We start from the raw sequence: 16,957 nt of genomic DNA, 5'->3' as shown, positions 1-16,957 counted from the left end.
GTTGTATTCAACAGTATATTTTTCACTTCACACTATACGGCTTTGGCTTCATTCAAACCTTTATTTATTTACACCCGAGGTCATCCTCATTTTCAATTGCGTCAAGCTTACAGTGCATCACAATACACAATAAAAACAAATGCATGTAAAGGTAAGAAAAACGTTTATATATCTTTAAAATATAACAACTACACAACGAAAAAATAGACATAAATAAAAAATAAAAATACAGGCAAAATACAGATAAAAAGATAGATACAATAAATTAAAACAATTGTACAATGTACCAGGAAGGTTCGAAATCGTGGTCCTAAACGACCACAGTTCAGCAGATAATCGGTTTTCAGTTTAAAGATATAGCAGGAAGTTTAGTTGGTGCACTTTCCAAATTCAGATTATGCACGAAAGACAAATACCAGTGGTTATTATACGCCTCTTTGTTTTATGATGGTTCCAGAAAATAAACATATAACCATCATGTTGGTATAACAATATAGCCAATTACCAATTACTTGTAGAAGAATGTTCAGTGTGCCCACCTCTTCATTGCCACACTTTGTAAGATAGTTACATTGGCACCTGTTTCTATATAAAGCCATAATTGGAGATTGCCCAAATTATCTCACTTGGGCTATTGGAGTGGACATCTGGTCCCATACATGATTGGCTTATACTCAAAGCAACTATAGAGTCTGTACTGAACTTGGGGAATCTGCCTTTCCCTTCTGTGCTCCTGACACAGGAGCACAATACAACAAACTAAGACTCAATATGTTTGTATCATTTGGTCAATTTAACTCTGTAATTACCAATCATACCACCATAACCCGCAGTTGTTTTTGCATTATTAATTATGTCTATTGTCTTTTTTTTAAATGTATTTATTCGACGAGGGCTTGTCCTCAATGAATTATCGAGTTGAAATAAAGATGGGTTGAAATTGAATAATAATAATAAACCAGTTGATCGTCACGAGGCATTATTCACACGCATCCATGTTTTTGTCATTATTCATAAGGGTTGTGTTCTCTCACAGTCACCCGGTGTGTATTGCGCAGCGCTTATTAATACTAATAGGCGTGTTGTTTGTCGAAGATAGATGCGTGTTTAGCTTTAAGACTCAGTCACAGCCTTGTAAAAGTTTAATGAATAAATCACCCGCTTTCGTATCATTCCGCTTAATTGATATTCCCCACCGCAAGCCACGGCACTCCTCCCTCTGAAAGATCTCCCTCCGCCGCATCCAGAGCCCGACTGTAACACCGAGGAGGCGAGCAGTGTCTCCGCTTTGACACTAAACGGGGAAAAGCCGCAGCATCTGTTCGCTTTCCTTATCTACTACGACCTGCTGCGTCTTTTGTTGTCCGACAGACATCATCACCCAACCTCGCTCAAGCCAAGTCACCTGGAATTAATCTTTTGAACTCTCCACCCGATGTGAGAGAGATAAGAGAGCGAAAGAAATACTGGAACCTATACAAGAAGAAGCGACCAGAGATGGGAGCGTTCGCGGTGCTGCTGGGGACTTTACACTGCATGGGACTCTACCTCCAACTTAGTGCCTCCTCCGCCGCCTCCAGGCAAGCTGGGCACGCCGAGATACACAACCACGTAGCCGGCAACGGTAGGTGTTCAATCTGCCGTCTCTCCAGTGATATTTATTTTGGTAGTGTTGTTCAATTGTAGCACAGAGGAGAAGATGTATCTCACGAGATAAAGCTGGGAACGAGGTTAGAGAAGATGAGAGTAATTGTCTGAGCCACTTATAGGCTGAGCATGTACATAATATGCAATCAATGTAAAAAAAAAAAAAAAAAAGGTCGAGAGGTTGATATATTAATGTAAATGTTTTGGTCCCCCCCCCCCCCCGCCATCCCTCTCCATTGACCATACTTATTATAGGCGTAGTGATTTATTCTGTAGTATGAATGAGTCGTGTGCTTTTGGGGTAACTGTCTTTTGTTGTCAGGTGCATATTATAAGCCGTTGACATTCGAAGGGGAAAAAAAATAATTCATTTAGATCAACGTAAATCAAATGACGTTGAAATCATTCATTCCACTGGATGTAACGCTTTTTTTTTTATTATTTGATTTAGATTTGTACTCACTCGTTATTTATATGATCTCTCCATCCTGTTGTTTTAATATAGTAATTGTAATTCATGAAAAGGAGGGCTATTGTGTCACTCAATTTGCAAACCCCCTCATGTATAATGTATGTAACACTGGTTAAGTAGCTATACATCCAGTGATGTAACAGCCGTGATGGTAAGGCTTCGCTATATTCTATAGGTGCTATGTATATAGCGGGTTATTCAGTTAATTCAGTACTGCAATCCTCACTTGGTCTCGTTCTTTCCTCTCCTTTGATCAGTGGACAGTCAGTTACCTTTTAATGATGGTGTAGTATATAGTGAGTTGTCATTTTGTCTAAAATGTACCCATAGTAAACAAGTCGGACTGATTTCACATCCTCCTCATCATACAAGCGGCTGCTGGTGCTCTACCCTGCTGCGTCTGATCAAATCTGCCCTTTTCCTCACGCTTAATTAATGATTTCTATCTTCTATTATTTATTCGAAGATCTTTTCAGTGAGAGATCGTGGTTCTACTCCTACTGATAATTGTTCAGGTTCTCGTGAAATGTCACCGACATCAATAAAACAATAGTGGAAATGAGAAGAACAAAAAACGCTTCACTTTCCCCCCACATCATCACATTCCTGAAACAATTGACATTTCCAGTCAAATGATCTGCCTGTAGTAAGACACAGTTTAGCCTGAATTCAAGATTAATAGCGAGGCTTGGGTATTGCTTGAATTTATTCGATTCTGATCCGATTAGGTTCCTAAATGGTGCCAATATCGCTACTTTTAATAAAATGTATACCATACAAACACTGAATCGCCAGTTTAAACTTGGTGAATGGCATCTCTCGTTCTGTCAGAGAACACAGCCTTACCTCTTGCTCTGTTCCCTCTGACCTGCCTCTCAAAACCTGCAACCAGGAGGACAGTCTCTCAGATCAGCTATATGGTTGCAACACGCTGCGTACAGTACAGGTGTCGGGATCCTCGTGATTTCAGTGCCTCAAATTCCGTGCTGCACATGATTTAGTCTGGGTTAGTTCTATCGACCACGTTGGAACAGGTGATTCAGTCTGGCTATAGTTCTATCGACCACGTTGGAACAGGTGATTCAGTCTGGGTTAGTTCTATCGACCACGTTGGAACAGGTGATTCAGTCTGGGTTAGTTCTATCGACCACGTTGGAACAGGTGATTCAGTCTGGCTATAGTTCTATCGACCACGTTGGAACAGGTGATTCAGTCTGGGTTAGTTCTATCGACCACGTTGGAACAGGTGATTCAGTCTGGGTTAGTTCTATCGACCACGTTGGAACAGGTGATTCAGTCTGGGTTAGTTCTATCGACCACGTTGGAGCAGGTGATTCAGTCTGGGTTAGTTCTATCGACCACGTTGGAACATCTCATTACTCCTGGGTTCCTGGCACCTAAACCTATATTATAGCCTATATAAGCTTCCCATTTTGTAGTGTTAGTGTGTGCGTGTGTGTGTGTGTGCATGTGTGTGTGTGTGTGTGCGCGTGTGCGTGCATGTGCGTGTGTGTGTGTGTGTGTGTGTGTCACTGTGTGTGTGTGAGACAGACAGCAGCGCCTCTATGGTCCGGGATCCGGGGGCCCCTCTCTCATATCCACAGATGTCAGGCTGGCAGATGGGTGGCCCTCCGAGCACAGGCAGGCAGAGACTGAAGTTGGCATAGGGTGTAGAGATGGAGTGAGTGAGGAGAAGAGGAGCAGTGACGGGTGATTGCCGGCAGGGCCTAAGTGCCTCCATGCCCTTTGGGGTGACTGAATAGTTTTAGATCCTTTAAAACTCCTGCCAAGTCCATGCCTCCTCTAAACTTTTCAGGTATACGGATGTACTGCCATACTGACACCAGTATCGAATACCGGTCCAGTACCAGGCCAAACTAGCGCTATCGCCGTTGTCGTAATGCTATTTTTAGAAGTGGGGGGGGGGGGGGAGCACACCTATACTGTCTGACTGTGATTTATAGAGCGTAGATGGGTTTAGTATTGAATGACCATTTGAAAGCAGAATACTGACAGTGCAGGACTTTGAATCAATATCGGCAGTGGTATCAATAAGTGGTATCCCTACTTTCAGGTGTACATTTCTGATTTTTTTTTTCTCGGATTGCGATCTTGGAATTCTGCAACTCAAAATCCTCTCAAAATAATTTCCCACATGTGAGATTGCGCCCTTGAAAGGGTTAAAAGTGCCTTGTAAGAGTTTTGAGATGTTAAGAGTTTAATGTTAACCAAACTATATGAATATGGTAGGTATTTGTCCATTTCTAAGGTTTAGAATGTTATTTAGCAGCATTTTAATTTTGGGAAATAATCTAATTGCGATTTTTCGGACAGATATTGCGATTGCGATAAAATTTGCGATTATAATTATAATCTTTTTTAAGCAGCCCCACAGAGGTTTATTGTAAAATGCGGCTTGCATCTGGCCTACGCTGTGGGTCTGTTCGGGACACCGAGCCTGAAAATGTTTCTTTTTACCTGGGAATCGATACTGGTACCCAACGGTACCCTTTTTCTGTACTTTACTCTCCCTCTCTGAAGTCTAAACTTCACAACACACAATCTAAAACCCCTTACCTCCCTCTCCCAAACCGTTCCTACAACAATAACAACAACTTGCAAAGGAGATCTTGTATCTCAATGGGACTTCCTGGTTAAATAAATTTAAAAAAAAATGCGATATTTAATTTTTTTTGCGATTTGCTAATTGCATAATTTCAAATCGCGATTTCGATTTAAAATCGATAAATCGTTCAGCCCTACTGTGTAGTTAGATGACTATGAAATATAATCTGCCACTGTACTGAGCAGGAGTTAAATTAACTACGAGGGATCAGCGCTAGGGTTGTGCCAACGGACGATGACTTCGGGGATCGACGACCTTCAGAGCGATCGCCAATTGCACAATGTTGTGATGAAATGTTGGTCTTTTGAGTCCAAACATCTGACTGGCATTTAAGCAGAGACCCGTGCTGTTAAATAGGCTTTGTGTTAAACGTGATGTGATTGAATTCAAAATTGATATTAGTTAGTATTTAGGTGCCTTGCTCTCGATGTCTGTATCTCTCCGTTTCTCCTCTCTGTGTCATTGCTTGATGCTGAGCACAGATAACTGCAGACTGGAGCAGCAGGAGTTCATCCCAACTGATCAAATCATATGGACACAAACTCACTACAGGAGTTCTATCACCATTATGAATAAAAGGATGTCTGTCATAAATCAAATCAAATCAAATCAAATGTATTTGTAAGGCCCGACAACACACCTTAATGTCCCCATGGGCCGGACACGTCTTCTTTAAACAAGTCAAGAAGAAACATCACAACAAAACAAACAAACACCAACAAAACAAAACATAAAGTCCAATTTTTTTTAAATAAATTAAATAAATGCAACACTCCCAGACATACCCCATGCGAAGGTAAGGAAAAACTCACTAAAACCTAGCAATAGGGGAAAATGCACCACAGGCAATGTGGAGGAGAGAAACCTTAGAAGGGCCGTTCAAGGGGGGATCTCCCTTCTTAGATGTCGGTGATAGTAGTGTTGCAATAAAACAGGCGAAACAGTTGGTAAGTATGCACTCATATGTGTAATGAAACACAGATAAGTGCATGCAATAGCAACTGAACATTTTGAAAGATAAAAATAGAGCTGATGGCGGATCTATTTGAGGCAAGGGGGCGGCGCAGAGAGGGTTGCATCCTCCCGGTCATCATCACGGGACGTCCAACACTCCGGTCATCACTACGAGACAGCCGGAGACAGGGAGACGGGACAGGCGTTAGACAGTTTGCGTGATTGTGATGGGCGGACATAGCAATAGATACAAGTGGTAAGCATATATGAATAGAGTAGTAAGCATATTATGTGAATAGAATAGAAGTTCTTAACCCAGCAATGAACTCTAAACCACGTTGACAGACCACGGACAGAAGACGGTAAGAAGCTGATCCATGGCCTCGGTGGTGCACGTAGAACAGTCACTGCAATCTTGGCCAAGACCCCGAGACATCCACCACCTTGGTCAACACTATGAGACAACCACTCAGAGAGAGTCTCTCAGAGAGAGTCATCTTATCAATCGTGATGTTCCACCGCTGCATGACGAGAAGAAATGGTCGACAGCATCGGCTATTACAATCTCACCGGGTGGCAAGAGGACGATCCGAACACGGAGCACATCGCCCCAACTCTAATCAGCTCTGATGTGGGACTTGGTCAATATCAGGAAAATCAGGAAAGTGAATTAATCTATTCAACTTAGTAGACTTTTGCTATAATACTGTAGTTGCAGCAAGAACTGGACACAGGAAAGTGACTTGAGGCAATTGTATGATCACAGAGAACATTGGCAACATCCAGCCGTAGCTACACAAATATTGAGCATTCTATTCTACCAAAAGGGTCAACTATAAATGGGCTGTCTTAAATACTTCAATTATTCGTTACGAATATATCCATACTTCCATTGTGTCCGGGACATCCAGTGAAATCGCTTCGTGTGACAGTGTCCTTTTGAAGCAGAGGGAGGTGCTACAAAGCATGCCATCTAACAACAAACTTCATATAAATCCCGCGATTTATTATTGTTTTGACAATGGGTCATGACAAACCAATTACATAATCCAACATATGTGTAACGAACATATTCCTGTATCTTTTTTGGAGGATTAGTTCAAAATATATTCATACTTCCATTTGTCTATCTATGGCGGATTCATTCAGTCTCATTCAGAAAAAGAAATATCGGTTGTGGGAGGGATCTGGGGTCACGTGGAGTGTGTTATACGAAATAACAACGTCTAACTTGACTGTGTTAGCCAATCAGAATCAATAAATTTGCATGCCATTGTATGATGTTCATCAAAGTGTTGAGTGCTACAGTGTATGTTAGTTTATTAGGACAAGTGCATGACAGTAAGGTTAGTTAGGGTTAGATAGGCATAGGGAGAACAGACAGAACATCTTGTATGTGTCAAATGGAGTTTATGTACCAGGTAACACAAACCGTTGCAAACCACTGACTGCATTGTATTTATATGTAGTGTGTTGTGAGCCTATGAGGGCTGGGCACCTTGGATGCTTGCGTGCTCATTTATCCAGTGAAGGTTGACCGAGCACACATTCTCAGAAATGCCCTGCTTCACATTCACACAGCTACACACATTAAACACCATGGATCTATCCAGTACGACCAGACTTCTACTGTTGTCAACCGGCCAACTGACTCCCCTGCTGTTGTGGATTGGAGTGCCTTGCTCAAGAGTACCTCAGTGCCTTTAGCCTTGCCCATATACCAGCCAGTCCAGGTTTTAATTAACATTTTTGAGTTGACATCTCTACACTATACAGCATAATGTATGCTGTAAATTAAATGTATACAGTAGCTTCCCTTTGTATACTGTAACTTAATGTATTATTAAAGGTGCTATAGAGTAATCATTACATTTAATTTTATAATAATACATCCAAAGGTGCAGAATAAAATTATTGCTCCTCCCCCCCCCCCCCCCCCCCCCCAAAAAAAGTATTGATTAATGAATTTATCATTGAAAGATTATTTGTGGGTCCAAAATGTATGTTGTTGTTTACATGTGTCCATGCCCTACTTCCCATTGAATGCACCTGATTGGATAAATAACATGCCGGTGCTCTTGTGTGACATCTAGTGGCTGAATGTTACCTTTAGCACCTTTAAGTGATAATAATGTAGCACAGATTTAAGAACCCGATGAGGTGAAGAAACCAGCGAATAGAAGGCAGATGAGTCAAGTCAAGAAGAGGAGAAAGTAATGAAAGAAAATGTCTTAATTTGTAATTTGGCAATTGGAATAGGCTAACACTGTGTTTGGGGCCATTGTTACTTATCAATTAACATCTCATTAGGCGAGAGATATCCACCAAGGACTCTACTCTAGAAAACCAATCGCCTTAATTAATCTATTAAGGGAAAATAGACTATTAGACTGAGCAAATACTGCAACTTCCCTGAGGAGATACCATTTTAATGAGAACAGTTTTTCCCCCAAATGAGATCCAAAAACCTGAAAAGAATTCTACCTATTCTACCTCGAAAATTATTCCTAACATGAAATGACCACTCATTATCAAGAATATATACAATTATATGGTGTATTGCTTACGGACCAGTTGTATTTTTGAGAATGAAACTATCTTCCTATCATTGATCAACGCGTAACTCAAAAAGTCCAGTGAAGTAAATGTTTTTTTTATTCCAAAGACAGATATAATTTGAAATAAAACCCTTCAAATCCTCTAATGAGAGGCAGAGAGGCCTGGAGCAGAGCTCAAGGAAATGTGCAAATTGTGCATAACATTTAGCTTATTGGTTTTATTGTATAGAATGTCTTTCTCAGTGATGTTGTGAATAATTATGCAATACAAGGTTATAAACATTAAGTGACTTAATCCTATTAGTCCAAATCCATTTCTACCCACTCTCGCGATAACAGATGCATCTCTGAAGCCAAACATCGTCATTTGAAATAGATTAAAATTCAGGTCTCTCATGCAGGAAACCAAACATCTAGCAGCCAGCGTGTGATAGAAGGAGATATATTTCTATATTCCACTTGATCGATGGAGTTTATCCAAAGCGCCTTTACAGATCTTAAGTATGGGAGGCCCCAGTGCGAATTGAACCCCTGACCTTGGTCATCTTGCTTCAGCTGTTTAGCTACACAGAGCAACACTGGACTTACAGGGCTTCAAACGCAACTTATTCCTAAAAATAACACTTGTGCTTCCTGGCCAAGCTGACCCTGACTGCCAAAACAACAATCTCTCTCTTGACAGAATACCAGAATTGGCCTCAGAGTAATACACTCAGTATGGCCGACAGTCTGTGGGTTGCAGTTGAGTGCAGTGGGGGAACAATAGAAAACAGACACAGGCACTCTGCCGTTGGTCTACACCCAGCCAATCAAGATGCCCCATGGTTCAGATACTACTACAAAGACCAAAAAGTCTGTGATTACCAGGCTGGCTTGACTACCATCCAATAAAATGGGATATCTGCCCAAATGAGATGCCAGCTATTTGAAAAATGTAGAATCCACTGTGAAGGGGAAATACGATAATGGGACATGTAACTGACCAACGTGTTCTGTGTCTCGAGAGCTCAGCCACATCGGCATTCGGCACCCAGAGAAATTCTTCTGGGTGACGTCAAAGAGAGGAGAGCAGACCTCTAGCGAACTGCAGACACTATTTCCTCAACCATTTCTTCAACTTTCCTCAAGGTGGGCCTCCTAACGGTTGAAAACAGTTGAGGAAATAGCGTATGCAGTTAGTTAGAAATAGCGTCTGCAGTTAGTTAGAAATAGTGTCTGCAGTTAGTTAGAAATAGCGTCTGCAGTTAGTTAGAAATAGTGTCTGCAGTTAGAAATAGTGTCTGCAGTTAGTTAGAAATAGTGTCTGCAGTTAGTTAGAAATAGTGTCTGCAGTTAGTTAGAAATAGTGTCTGCAGTTAGTTAGAAATTGCGTCTGCAGTTAGTTAGAAATAGCGTCTGCAGTTAGTTAGAAATAGTGTCTGCAGTTAGTTAGAAATAGTGTCTGCAGTTAGTTAGTTAGAAATCGTGTCTGCAGTTAGTTAGAAATAGTGTCTGCAGTTAGTTAGAAATTGCGTCTGCAGTTAGTTAGAAATCGTGTCTGCAGTTAGTTAGAAATTATGTCTGCAGTTCACTAGAGGTCTGCTTGATTCCTAGAGGTCTGCTTGATTCCTAGCTTCCTTTAGTTGCTGCCTGGAATATGAAAAGCCCAAAAAAAACAGAGTTCTGTCTCCCGCTGGAAGTCTGTTGACTGAAACTTTTATTTTTCCACATAAATGTGAATTAGCAATAGACCTGTGACCCACTTTGGAGTTTTAATTAAATCAAAGCGTTATGGAAATCGGCACAGAGAGCAGAAAGATGAAACGGCCGAGGGGGAAGTAATGAAAGAGAAACAGCTTGATTTTCCTAATATTTACAAATAACACATAATGCAACCTGACATATGTAACTACATTATACGCAACAGTCTGAAAATAGCCGTTAACTTCAAAGTCTGTTGACTGAAACGTTGTTTTCCCCCCCCTGTATGAATGTGAATTAGCCTCTGTATTCAAAGTGTTTCCCTTTTAAACCTGAACCGTCTTTATGAAAATAGTGTCTTCTGCACAATCTGCTTGTTCTGGAGAGGAGCAGTTGTCACATAAAAAAAACTCACTGTCTTCACTTACATTCCACTTTATTATTAAAGGGGCAGTTCACCAAAAAAAAAAGGTTCCCTTTAGTTTTGGTGTGATTAGACTAGTTTTGGAGATGTCTGTCGTAAATATGTCTGCCGTTACTCCAGTACAATGGAGCTAAATGGAACAAGGTTTGTGGCTCAAAGTACCAAAGAAATACATTTAAAGAAAGGAGCAGCGTCGCTGGCAAACAATCAACAGCAGCTTGGGATCCTGTCTCATCTGCCACAGTCAGACAGACACCCTCACTCTCTCTCTCTCTCTCTCTCTCTCTCTCTCTCTCTCTCTCTCTCTCTCTCTCTCTCTCTCTCTCTCTCTCTCTCTCTCTCTCTCTCTTTATCTCTCTCTGTCTCTATCACTCTCTCCCTGCTCCCTCTATGACCGCCTAAGTCCTGTTTCACCCTCAGCAGCTTGTGTTGATTCTCATTAGAGAAGTGATAGACACCAAGAAGAGGGGTGAGGTTAAGGAATGTATTGGCAATATGACTTTAGAGAGAATATATGGCTTATATAATAATAATTAACACAATAATTCTAACATTTACCTGAGTTGGTGGAATAATGACCTGGTGAAGTCCAGCTAAATGTGACCCGATTTGGAACATTTATGGTTGTCCGTGAAATGTGATAGTCTCCTTGAGTATCTGGCTAGACTCTGCACGTTTATTTATGACCACAACTTGGCTAAGGGGGGCGGCTTTCAAGTCATTTTAATAAAAATGTAAGATAAATCTAGACATGCAACTGTCCGAGGAATGCCCCCGGAAAACAGGCAAGGACGTCTGGTTGTCACCGTAGTCGGGGAAACACTTGGTTTCAAATTTGGTTTATGATATATCCTGTCAAGGCCACTTCTCTCTGCCCCTTCTCTCTGCCCCTTCTCTCTGCCCCTTCTCTCTGCCCCTTCTCTCTGCCCCTTCTCTCTGCCCCTTCTCTCTGCCCCTTCTCTCTGCCCCTTCCCTCTGCCCCTTCTCTCTGCCCCTTCTCTCTGCCCCTTCCCTCTGCCCCTTCTCTCTGCCCCTTCTCTCTGCCCCTTCTCTCTGCCCCTTCTCTCTGCCCCTTCCCTCTGCCCCTTCTCTCTGCCCCTTCTCTCTGCCCCTTCTCTCTGCCCCTTCTCTCTGCCCCTTCCCTCTGCCCCTTATTCACTGCCTCCTCTCTCTCACCTGTCCTCTCTGTCTCATATTTTCTCCCCATCCTATCTGCCCCCTCTCTCTGACCTGTCCTCTCTGACCTGTCCTCTCTCTGACCTGTCCTCTCTCTGTGTCGTCCTCTCTGTGTCGTCCTCTCTGACCTGTCCTCTCTGTCCTCTCTGACCTGTCCTCTCTGACCTGTCCTCTCTGATCTGTCCTCTCTGACCTGTCCTCTCTGATCTGTCCTCTCTGACCTGTCCTCTCTGCCCTGTCCTCTCTCTGACCTGTCCTCTCTGACCTGTCCTCTCTGTCCTCTCTGACCTGTCCTCTCTGTCCTCTCTGACCTGTCCTCTCTGACCTGTCCTCTCTGACCTGTCCTCTCTGACCTGTCCTCTCTGATCTGTCCTCTCTGTGTCGTCCTCTCTGACCTGTCCTCTCTGACCTGTCCTCTCTGCCCTGTCCTCTCTCTGACCTGTCCTCTCTGACCTGTCCTATCTGTCCTCTCTGACCTGTCCTCTCTGACCTGTCCTCTCTGATCTGTCCTCTCTGACCTGTCCTCTCTCTGACCTGTCCTCTCTGTGTCGTCCTCTCTGACCTGTCCTCTCTGACCTGTCCTCTCTGACCTGTCCTCTCTGACCTGTCCTCTCTCTGACCTGTCCTCTCTCTGACCTGTCCTCTCTCTGACCTGTCCTCTCTGACCTGTCCTCTCTGACCTGTCCTCTCTGACCTGTCCTCTCTCACCTGTCCTCTCTCACCTGTCCTCTCTCTGATCTGTCCTCTCTGACCTGTCCTCTCTGACCTGTCCTCTCTGACCTGTCCTCTCTGACCTGTCCTCTCTGACCTGTCCTCTCTGACCTGTCCTCTCTCACCTGTCCTCTCTCTGATCTGTCCTCTCTGACCTGTCCTCTCTGACCTGTCCTCTCTGACCTGTCCTCTCTGACCTGTCCTCTCTCTGACCTGTCCTCTCTCTGACCTGTCCTCTCTCTGACCTGTCCTCTCTGACCTGTCCTCTCTGATCTGTCCTCTCTGATCTGTCCTCTCTGACCTGTCCTCTCTGACCTGTCCTCTCTGACCTGTCCTCTCTGATCTGTCCTCTCTCTGTCCTCTCTGACCTGTCCTCTCTGACCTGTCCTCTCTGATCTGTCCTCTCTGACCTGTCCTCTCTGACCTGTCCTCTCTGACCTGTCCTCTCTGACCTGTCCTCTCTCTGTCCTCTCTGACCTGTCCTCTCTCTGACCTGTCCTCTCTGACCTGTCCTCTCTGTGTCGTCCTCTCTGACCTGTCCTCTCTGATCTGTCCTCTCTCTGTCCTCTCTGATCTGTCCTCTCTGACCTGTCCTCTCTGACCTGTCCTCTCTGACCTGTCCTCTCTGATCTGTCCTCTCTGACCTGTCCTCTCTGACCTGTCCTCTCTGACCTGTCCTCTCTGTGTCGTCCTCTCTGATCTGTCCTCTCTCTGTCCTCTCTGATCTGTCCTCTCTCTGTCCTCTCTGATCTGTCCTCTCTGACCTGTCCTCTCTGACCTGTCCTCTCTGACCTGTCCTCTCTGACCTGTCCTCTCTGACCTGTCCTCTCTCACCTGTCCTCTCTCTGATCTGTCCTCTCTGACCTGTCCTCTCTGACCTGTCCTCTCTGTCCTCTCTGACCTGTCCTCTCTGACCTGTCCTCTCTGTCCTCTCTGACCTGTCCTCTCTGACCTGTCCTCTCTGACCTGTCCTCTCTGACCTGTCCTCTCTGACCTGTCCTCTCTGATCTGTCCTCTCTCTGACCTGTCCTCTCTCTGACCTGTCCTCTCTCTCACCTGTCCTCTCTCTGATCTGTCCTCTCTGACCTGTCCTCTCTGACCTGTCCTCTCTGATCTGTCCTCTCTGATCTGTCCTCTCTGATCTGTCCTCTCTGACCTGTCCTCTCTGACCTGTCCTCTCTGTCCTCTCTGACCTGTCCTCTCTGACCTGTCCTCTCTCTGACCTGTCCTCTCTCTGATCTGTCCTCTCTGATCTGTCCTCTCTGACCTGTCCTCTCTGACCTGTCCTCTCTGACCTGTCCTCTCTGTCCTCTCTGACCTGTCCTCTCTGACCTGTCCTCTCTGACCTGTCCTCTCTGTGTCGTCCTCTCTGACCTGTCCTCTCTCTGACCTGTCCTCTCTGACCTGTCCTCTCTCTGATCTGTCCTCTCTGACCTGTCCTCTCTGACCTGTCCTCTCTGACCTGTCCTCTCTCTGACCTGTCCTCTCTGACCTGTCCTCTCTCTGATCTGTCCTCTCTGATCTGTCCTCTCTGTGTCGTCCTCTCTGACCTGTCCTCTCTGACCTGTCCTCTCTGACCTGTCCTCTCTGACCTGTCCTCTCTGACCTGTCCTCTCTGACCTGTCCTCTCTGACCTGTCCTCTCTCTGTCCTCTCTGACCTGACCTCTCTCTGACCTGTCCTCTCTGACCTGTCCTCTCTGACCTGTCCTCTCTGTGTCGTCCTCTCTGATCTGTCCTCTCTCTGTCCTCTCTGACCTGTCCTCTCTGACCTGTCCTCTCTGACCTGTCCTCTCTGATCTGTCCTCTCTGATCTGTCCTCTCTGATCTGTCCTCTCTGACCTGTCCTCTCTCTGACCTGTCCTCTCTGACCTGTCCTCTCTGACCTGTCCTCTCTGTCCTCTCTGACCTGTCCTCTCTGACCTGTCCTCTCTGTCCTCTCTGACCTGTCCTCTCTCTGACCTGTCCTCTCTGACCTGTCCTCTCTGATCTGTCCTCTCTGATCTGTCCTCTCTGATCTGTCCTCTCTGATCTGTCCTCTCTGACCTGTCCTCTCTGATCTGTCCTCTCTGATCTGTCCTCTCTGATCTGTCCTCTCTGACCTGTCCTCTCTGATCTGTCCTCTCTGATCTGTCCTCTCTCTGACCTGTCCTCTCTGACCTGTCCTCTCTGATCTGTCCTCTCTGACCTGTCCTCTCTGATCTGTCCTCTCTGATCTGTCCTCTCTCACCTGTCCTCTCTGACCTGTCCTCTCTGACCTGTCCTCTCTCTGACCTGTCCTCTCTGACCTGTCCTCTCTGACCTGTCCTCTCTGATCTGTCCTCTCTGACCTGTCCTCTCTGACCTGTCCTCTCTCTGACCTGTCCTCTCTGACCTGTCCTCTCTGACCTGTCCTCTCTGATCTGTCCTCTCTGACCTGTCCTCTCTGACCTGTCCTCTCTGTGTCGTCCTCTCTGACCTGTCCTCTCTGACCTGTCCTCTCTGACCTGTCCTCTCTGACCTGACCTCTCTGTCCTCTCTGACCTGTCCTCTCTGACCTGTCCTCTCTGACCTGTCCTCTCTGTCCTCTCTGACCTGTCCTCTCTGACCTGTCCTCTCTGATCTGTCCTCTCTGACCTGTCCTCTCTGACCTGTCCTCTCTGACCTGTCCTCTCTGACCTGTCCTCTCTGATCTGTCCTCTCTGACCTGTCCTCTCTGACCTGTCCTCTCTGACCTGTCCTCTCTGACCTGTCCTCTCTGACCTGTCCTCTCTGTCCTCTCTGACCTGTCCTCTCTGACCTGTCCTCTCTGACCTGTCCTCTCTGACCTGTCCTCTCTGATCTGTCCTCTCTGTCCTCTCTGATCTGTCCTCTCTGACCTGTCCTCTCTGATCTGTCCTCTCTCTGATCTGTCCTCTCTGACCTGTCCTCTCTGACCTGTCCTCTCTGACCTGTCCTCTCTGACCTGTCCTCTCTGATCTGTCCTCTCTGACCTGTCCTCTCTGACCTGTCCTCTCTGACCTGTCCTCTCTGATCTGTCCTCTCTGATCTGTCCTCTCTCTGTCCTCTCTGACCTGTCCTCTCTGACCTGTCCTCTCTGACCTGTCCTCTCTGACCTGTCCTCTCTGACCTGTCCTCTCTGACCTGTCCTCTCTGACCTGTCCTCTCTGTCCTCTCTCTGACCTGTCCTCTCTGACATGTCCTCTCTGTGTCGTCCTCTCTGACCTGTCCTCTCTGACATGTCCTCTCTCTGCCCCTTCTCTCTGCCCCTTCTCTCTGCCCCTTCTCTCTGCCCCTTCTCTCTGCCCCTTCTCTCTGCCCCTTCTCTCTGCCCCTTCTCTCTGCCCCTTCTCTCTGCCCCTTCTCTCTGCCCCTTCTCTCTGCTCTTTGTTTGTATTGGAATTTTGGGAACTATTTTCAGTTGTGTGCATTCTGCGTGCTCTGTCTCTTGCACAACAGATACTGGTGTGACAGTAGGGAGGGGGCGGTCATCTGAATGTCTTGTACTATATGTGTGTATATTTGAACTGAAAGTATACATTACAGGGTGTGTGGAGGCAATCTCGGATATATATGTATTTATTTATAGTTAAAAGTGCATATTTGAAGTGTGTTCATGTCTAATGTTGGGAGTATTTTAAGCGTATTAAATAGAGGAGCAGACAGTTCAAGTCTGTTGGAAAATGTAGCCAACCTAACAATGGTCCTCTCCTCATTCTCGAACAGACATACGTGAAAGTTACCAAGGAATTCCTTCGTAACTCGATTTACGAACTTATTCTGCATTCTCGCGATTTTGCACATGGCCTTCGCCTTATAAGGAGCTGGCGGGGCGGTTAGGTGGCCGAGCGGAGATTGCGTTCGTCACCAACCCCGGAGCTGTGAGACAGCTCCGGGGTTGTCACCAGCTTGGCTGGCCGTCTGCACTAATACAATTGGCTGTATTAGAGGGTGGGAGAAGCTGGCGGGGTGGGTCCGGGTCGTTGTAAACAGCGACTCCTACAGTTCGGTCGGGGCGCCTGCTAAGCGCGGATAGGACTTGAGTGGGATAGTGTGATCCTCCCACACGCTACGCCCTCTCGATGAGAATCCGCGCTGCCAGGTGAAAAGAAGCGGTGATTGGCTGGACGTGTGTCGGAGGAAGCACGTGGTAGCCTCCCCTCTCCCAGATGATCTGACTGTGGGGGGTAAGTGCGCAGCGACCAGGAAGGGACTGGGAATTGGCATACGACTAACATTGGGATGGGAGAAAATCGGAGGAAAATGGAGGGGGGAAAAGACCAAAAAAAAAAAAAAAAAAAAAAAGGAGCTGGCGGGCGTGTTTGTATGCAAATTCAGGTGTACAAGAACGTGCTTACAGTTTAAGAATGAGTGAGGTTTTTCATTCATGGGAACCCAGTTGCGATGATTTTGGCCACTTACGGAGACCGTTTCAGGCGTTCAGGTATCCGGAGGAGGAATTTTGTAAATTTGTTAGTACAAACTTTTTACCAAGGTATTTACAAAGGTACTTACGAACATGTTCGAGAATGACGACCAGTGTATTTGTGTATAATGTGATGCTGCAGCTGTGTAGACTGGAGACATATATGGCCATACAATGTTATCAGTATCCCCTCTCCCCCTCTCTCTCTCTCTCTCTCTCTCTCTCTCTCTCTCTCTCTCTCTCTCTCTCTCTCTCTCTCTCTCTCTCTCTCTCTCTCTCTCTCTCTTTCTCTCTTTCTCTCTCTCT

General features: G+C 45.5%; 1 protein-coding gene across 1 annotated transcript in view; it reads left to right on the top strand.

Moving 5' to 3' along the window:
• Positions 1–1,497: 1,497 nt before the first annotated feature.
• vstm2la (V-set and transmembrane domain containing 2 like a) overlaps positions 1,498–16,957 on the top strand; it is a gene marked incomplete at both ends in the record, with an annotated part of 117,230 nt that continues 101,770 nt past the window's right edge. The window contains one exon of the mRNA XM_084333654.1: positions 1,498–1,624. Coding sequence (XP_084189780.1) covers positions 1,498–1,624 — 127 coding nt within the window. The remainder of the gene's footprint in view (positions 1,625–16,957) is intronic.

This window comes from Notolepis coatsorum, assembly GCF_963971535.1.
Source record: "Notolepis coatsorum genome assembly, chromosome: 17".
Taxonomy (NCBI): Eukaryota; Metazoa; Chordata; class Actinopteri; order Aulopiformes; family Paralepididae; genus Notolepis; species Notolepis coatsorum.
Note: the sequence above shows the minus strand (reverse complement) of the source record. Positions and strands in the feature narration are given on the sequence as shown.